This window comes from Anolis sagrei, chromosome 4 (assembly GCF_037176765.1).
Source record: "Anolis sagrei isolate rAnoSag1 chromosome 4, rAnoSag1.mat, whole genome shotgun sequence".
Taxonomy (NCBI): Eukaryota; Metazoa; Chordata; class Lepidosauria; order Squamata; family Dactyloidae; genus Anolis; species Anolis sagrei.
This window is the reverse complement of record NC_090024.1, coordinates 136,542,077-136,548,605: the sequence shown is the minus strand read 5'-3', so window position 1 is coordinate 136,548,605 and position 6,529 is coordinate 136,542,077. Positions and strand designations below refer to the sequence as shown.

General features: G+C 40.5%; 1 protein-coding gene across 1 annotated transcript; it reads right to left on the bottom strand.

Annotated features, from left to right (window-relative positions):
• Nucleotides 1-1,335: 1,335 nt before the first annotated feature.
• Nucleotides 1,336-6,318, bottom strand: LOC132772739 (toll-like receptor 2). The gene is made up of 3 exons (XM_060771599.2): nt 6,210-6,318; nt 5,167-5,289; nt 1,336-2,851 (listed from the first exon to the last, which is right to left on the bottom strand). The coding sequence occupies exon 3, from the start codon at nt 2,839-2,841 to the stop codon at nt 1,483-1,485; it is 1,359 nt and encodes a 452-aa protein (XP_060627582.2). The 5' UTR covers nt 2,842-2,851; nt 5,167-5,289; nt 6,210-6,318; the 3' UTR covers nt 1,336-1,482.
• Between the last annotated feature and the right edge of the window lie 211 nt (nt 6,319-6,529).

The following is a 6,529-nucleotide window of genomic DNA, read 5'->3' as shown; positions in this document are numbered from 1 at the left end:
GGTTTCTTCTTAAGTTGAATTTGTATGTAAGTTGGAACAAATACATTTGTAAGTTGGAACAGATACGTTTAATTCCAGCCATATATATATATATATATATATATATATAAGCTTTGGACAGCATAGGGAAGGATTAACACTCTTATGGCATTTGTTTTGCTATCTGTGTCTCTGTTCAGCAGATTTCACCACACTTTCTGTCCCTGTGATAATTGGATTTTGAAAAAATTGACTTGTTCTAGAAACAAAGATTGATGATAAAACTTGAGACACCTTTTCCCTATAATAACTCTTTCAGGAGTGAATTTCTGAGTGAATTTCCCTTCCTGGGAGTAGATTTCTCTCACTTCCTTATGTCTCATTCCCGTTCTTAACCATGAGTCATTTGTAAATTGGATGTTTGGTACTCAAGGAATGCCTCTACATAATCAAATAGGGTCTGCATCTCCACCATGAAACAAAGATAAGTGAAGGTTGGAAAGTACAGCCTCATGAGATCTATGACAAGTCAATCTTTGTCTCAAAGGGAAGGCCAGGGGGACCTTTGGAGTTGCCAGGCCTTGATGCTTCCCCACTCCCATCCCTGGTGGTCATAATATACCTTTGTGGCATAGACACCGAGAACTGGGAAGCCCTTGCCCTTGAACGCTCTAACTGGAGGTCAGCTGAGACCAGCAGTGCTGTGGAATTAGATGAGGCACTAATGGAGGACAAAAGGGAGAACCATGTAAAGAGGAAGTTGCATCAAGCCAACCCTGACCGGGACCACCTTCCATCTCGAAACCTATGCCCTCAATGTGGAAGAACATGTGGATCAAGAATAGGGCTCCACAGTCACCTATGTATCCACCACTAAGGCACTACACTTGGAAGGCCATCATACTCGCCTAAGTAAATAAGGTCATAATATCATATTGAAATTCTACAGTGAAAACAAGCTGAGGTGGCAGGGAACTAAGAAAAATTAGTTCCACTCATTCTTTTTGAACCCAGACCTGGAGGATGCATTCATGTCTTGAATGTAGTTGATAGTGCCAGAACATAGCTTGGAAAATTATTTCTAAAAATATTTGTTCCCGCCTGTGAAATGTCAGTGGTCAAAGGTATTCTCTAGTATCTTCTTCTCAGTGACATTCTTTAGAGAAAGTAAAGCTATGTGGGTTTTTAGCACTTGAAACGGTTTCCAAAATAGCAGCATTGTATCTGTCTTTGGCATTAAAAATAACACGTGCTCTTATGTCAGATATTTTATTGCATGAGCTTTCACAAAATACAAATAATACAAAATATGATGAAAGGTGTCTACAAAACAATCTTCTTTTTCTTTTAAAAACAAACCTCTTATTTTCTGGCAGAAAAACCTGCAGTGATAGTTTAAACCATAACATCACAGAATATTCTTCGACAAAGAAACAGCCCAAAGCTTCAGCTCCCCCCTACCCGAAGCATTCTTCTTTGCTGCCAGATTTACAACATGATAAGTCAGCTTCTATATGTTGGCAGTGAGACCAAACCAAGGATCAGGTGATGGCATGTCAGCAAGATAACTATTGAGCTCTGCCTGACCACTGACGCCTTGTTGCACTGCAGTGATGAGAGAGGCACCTCATTCAAGAGGAAGTCCTGGTAGTCTGGGGGAGACCTGCATATGTAATCATGAGGCCAATCAGGCAGCAAGACCTTGCAGGTGGCCAGATCCTGGATCTCCCTGATCACCTGTTTGCAAGAGCAGTTGTAGGGATTGAGTCCAGCTCTTAAGCTCTTCAGGTGTTTCCAATGCAGGAGGTATTTGGCAGGGAGTTGCGAGAGCTGATTATGATCTATACTAAGGACTTCCAAACCTGGAAGGCTCTTGACTGCGAGGATAGTCTGCAGCCTGTTGTTGGACAAGTAGAGCTCTTTCAGCCCAGGGATAGAGAGATCTAAGATAAAAATGTGATTGTCACTCAGATCTAATACTTCAATATTAGGTGGTAAAGCTCTGTCCATATGCTCTAATCCTGTGCTGGACAAATTGAAGACACGTAGTGACTGTGGCCACAAACAGGAAGTGAAAGGTGTTCCAGGCAGGAAGTCATTCTGACTGAGGTCCAAATGAGTAAGCTGGTTGAGGTGAGCAAGAGTCTGGCACACCGTCTCATAAGAGCGCAGGTTGTTCCGATGCAATTTTAGCACCTGGAGTTGCAAGAAAGCACCTTTGCAGAATGATGTCTCCAGAACCTGGTCCTGGAAATGGTTTCCTGAAAGATCTAAAAAGTGCAGCGCTTTCAACACTGTGCTAATTTTGCAAGGGATAGATGTGACTTGTGACTCTGTTATTGTCAGGTTTTCTAAGGTCTCCAGCCAGATTTGCAGTCTGGATATGTCAAGTCTGTCATCCAAAGGAGCTGCTGTGACTTTGTGGAAGCGCAGAGAAGAAACATGTAGGTTAAATTCATATATAACAAGCTGAGCAACAGATCTAAGAAAAGTACAGTTTATAAACTCCAGTTCTGAGACCAGAGGTAAGACGGCAATAAACTGCATGGCTGCTGGCAAGAGAACCTCTGGCACAATGAGGTCTGTAAAAATCAACTTGCTTACTTGCGCTTCTCTCAAGTAGTTATTTATTAGTAGTGGCCTTGTCTGGATGACTGCAAAGATTGCAAATTGTTCCAGATTTCCTCCTTGGAGCTCATATGTAGTGGCTGGGAGACAATTGTAAAAAGTGTAGAATTCTGTCTTCAAAAGCAATGGACACACACACCGCTGTTGGGATTCTTCCAAGTAACAGTTGCCTTTTGCTTTTGGGAGATTGAAACCAAAGAGAAGAAAAAGCACAAAGGTCTGAGTTTGATGCATGCTGCAAAGTCTGGAAAACAAGAGAAATGTAATTTTAGGGGAAGAATATTTTAATCATCTCAACTAAAGCAAAAACAGTGCAAAATTTTTTAAATGAAGGAGGACAAATTAAATACAAATTCCCTAAGTAGAAAGCCATGGCATGAATAAACTCAGCATGATATGCAAGCTGAAGGATAAAGGATAGGATAAGGATTTACACTGGAATATAGAGAGAGCCGGATCCAACAATTAATTCCTGTCACCTCTGTGAATTTAAGAACTCCATCGTTTAGTTCTTTTTTTTCAACTCCCCCAAAGCTCCATCTAACAGTTGGGAGATGGGTAGCAATCTATATGCTGCCTCTGACTCAGAAATCAGATTTTCCCTACCACTGACATTAGAGAAATGCCGGCTTTCTTAAGTTTTGGGTAGGTATCGATACATTCACAGACAAAATATATAACCACATGTATGTTAAGCATATGCTTGCCATTTTTGTTACAAATTATGGGCAGGATTTTACGTTTTGAGCAAAGAAATAGAGCAAAGAAAAGGGAAATTGGAGTGATTTGCAAGCTACAACAACTATGCGCTAGATCTGGAGAATTAGGAGTCCCTTTTCTGAAGTGGAGACAAATTAAAGGCTGCTTGTCTATAAAAAGAATCACACACACTTCTAGACACAGTAGTCGCCAGTAGTGTCATGGGCACAGAATATTGGATATTATTACAGCAGTGGTTCCCAAACTTTTTTTGACCAGGTACCACTCTGACCAGGGATCACTTTGATCCGGAACCACTCTCCAACATTAGTACCAAAAGGGTTATGAATCCGTTTTTGGTTAACTTTAGATTAGGTTTGGTTATTTGGGGTGCTGATTCATAAAATTGCATTGGATAGACCACATCAGCTCTAGTTTCTGACACAGAAGATATGCCATCCAGTAGTCGCCAACTGCTAGCCCACAGAAAACCATATTTAGTAATCTAGAGCTGCTGACCTTTTTTTAGGTCTTGTGGCCCACAGGTTGGGAACTACAGTATTAGAGTGAAGCAGAGAGAAGAGCTAATTGGAGAGAATGGGGTAACTGAAGCATAGGTACAAGGAGAAGAAGAGATCGGGGGACAGAAAGAAAGAGCCAAATTGACAGTGGAAGGAAAGGAACAGAATGAATGGAGCAATGAGTAGTTGGATGCATGTGGAAGAGTGGTGTGACTAGAGTGTGTGCAAAAGAAGCAAAGTGGATGTTTACTGTAAAAACGGGAGAATGAGAGGATAGTAGCTACAACTCCACCCTGGTATGATTCATTACAGGGTGAGATTTCAGGATTCTTATCTTGATTCTGAAGTGTCATATTCCATGCATAGTACCAGGCCCCATTCAGGTACCTCCCTCTAACAAAGTAAGGACATGTATATTCTTGCAAATTGGCAGTAAGAGTTCACATGCTTCTCAATATGTTTCCAGACAGAAGCGTTGTGTGCTTGCTTTTCTGTCTTTCCTTCCTCGGTGATAGATTTTTTTAGTGGGCAGAAACAGGTATAAACAGCACCAGGAAAATTAGGAATATTACCTAGAAAGGGATATTGTAGCACCTTTGAGATTAAATGAAATAAGCTGGTAGCATAACTTTTTGTAAATTTAGGTCTGCTTCATCAGATGTAGAATTATCAGTGGAAGGCAACATTGTCTAGACTTTGTAGGGGCTGGGAGACAATTGTAAATGGTGTGGAACACTGTGGCTAAGGAAAGATAATTTCATAGGGCGATGATCTCCACACTTTTCTTCGGTCTTCATCAAGGAGTGCAGTAGAGAGACACAGTTCTGCTCCTCTTCCTTAAGTAACCTGATACAACACATAAGTGCTTCCAGACTAAGCTTTTATCACAAAGTCACCTGCTTCATTCACAGATGTAACATTACACACAGACATAAAGTAACTTTCCACTTGAGACACTTAGAACATGAAATATTTGCAGTCTTCGAACGTGGGAGTTTTATTATTTGCAGCATTATTCCTGTCATAACTATCTCTTGAGATTTCAATTGTTTCCATACATCTGTGTAGAACTGTAAAAGCTTTGAAGAGTGCACAAAGAATTGAATAATTGTATCATGGCAAAGCCTGTAAAATCCCAGTCACATATTGCAGATTAAAAGTGCTGCAAATTTGCTATGCCAAATTTATGCTGCACTGCCATGCAGAGTTTTATTAATATGCTGTCACTTAACACCATGGGAAACTGGATTCTGTGCAAAAGGACACAGAATGCTACTTCCCTTGTGCTGGGTAGCTGTGATGCAAGGCAGGAAAACAACTGAAATTCAGGGACACTTACCAGCAAATGCTCTGGATTTGACACAGATAGGGCTTGATTTCTTCTGTTTCCAAGTCTGTTACAAGTGGTAGTTTTTATTCTTTTCACATGCCATCCATTATCTCCCAGTAGAGTCCCATCTTTCTGGGAGGGAAACAGAATAGCAGATGCTACATCCAGCTCTTTCAGTTCTGCTTATAGTTCATTTAATCAGGATCAGAAACCATGACAGGAAGTAGTGGATTGTCCCTCTTTACTTCTTTCTTCTTTCATTACCCCTTTAGGGAGTTTCCCAGTTGAAGGATATGTTTGAAATACTGTTATGTAAGAATGGATTGCAATTTCTCCCTTTGAATAACAAAAAACCCATTCTCTTTATTTTGGTGATCTCTTCCTCTTCTTGGAATGTGAAACATTGTGCTCAGCATAAATGACTTTTCCAGGCACAGGCTGGAGGCGGTGATTTGTGTCGCAATCATCCTAACCACAACATTTCCCCCTCCCGACCACCCCCCCCCCCCGCTAATTTTATCTAGCAACTACTGTCTAAAAGTTAGATTTGCTTTTTAGATACAATTGGGAATGTGTTGGCATTATAGCCACTGCTGTGCAGAAAAAAACCAACACATCTTCAGGCTGGCTTTTAATTAGCACAGAAATTACAGGTCCAGTGTCCTTCACAAAGTTAATCAGAAAGTGAAATATAAAGTATTACATTCTGGGAAATCCCCAGTTGCTACAGAGATAGAATATGATTGTGTTACAAGAGAGTGGACCTTTTAATACAATTACACTTCTTGGAGTGGAACAATACTCTGATGTATCCAAACTCTGGCAAAACGAGGGAGTCCCCCACCGCCCCGCCCCATTAAGTATGAATGCTCTATCCGTAATTGGAACCATATAATTAGAGATCTTTCTCTCTCTCTCACACACACACACACACACACATGTATCTCACATCATTCCTCATGGAGAAAAGACTTCTATGTGCATTCAGAGCCACTCCATTTATGCACAAACACTTATAAATGAAAGATAATTTAAAGTAGCTATCAAATTACCTGGGCATCTGAATGTCCAAATGTCTTTGCAAAATTGGGTCGAAAAGGTCAAAATAAGCCACCTTTTTCATCCTGAGAATAGACTGAGATTCACATGCCAGTTCTCTAATCTGTCACTGAAATTCAATAGAGTCCTGAAGCAGTGTCCCACTTTCTTCTGCATTTCCCTTTAAGATAAAAATGGAGTGTACATTCTGTTTTCAAGCACAATTGTGCTTCTTGATGTTTCCAGAAGTCCCATTGTGCTTGGAATGTATGTCTGGTCTGAGTGCCTTGCTCTTAAAGAATAATTCCTCTTCATTCCTTTTCTCTCTTATTTT

Excerpts from the sequence above, each read along its gene's own strand:
- LOC132772739 (XM_060771599.2), bottom strand. The coding sequence starts at position 2,841 with ATGCATCAAACTCAGACCTTTGTGCTTTTTCTTCTCTTTGGTTTCAAT.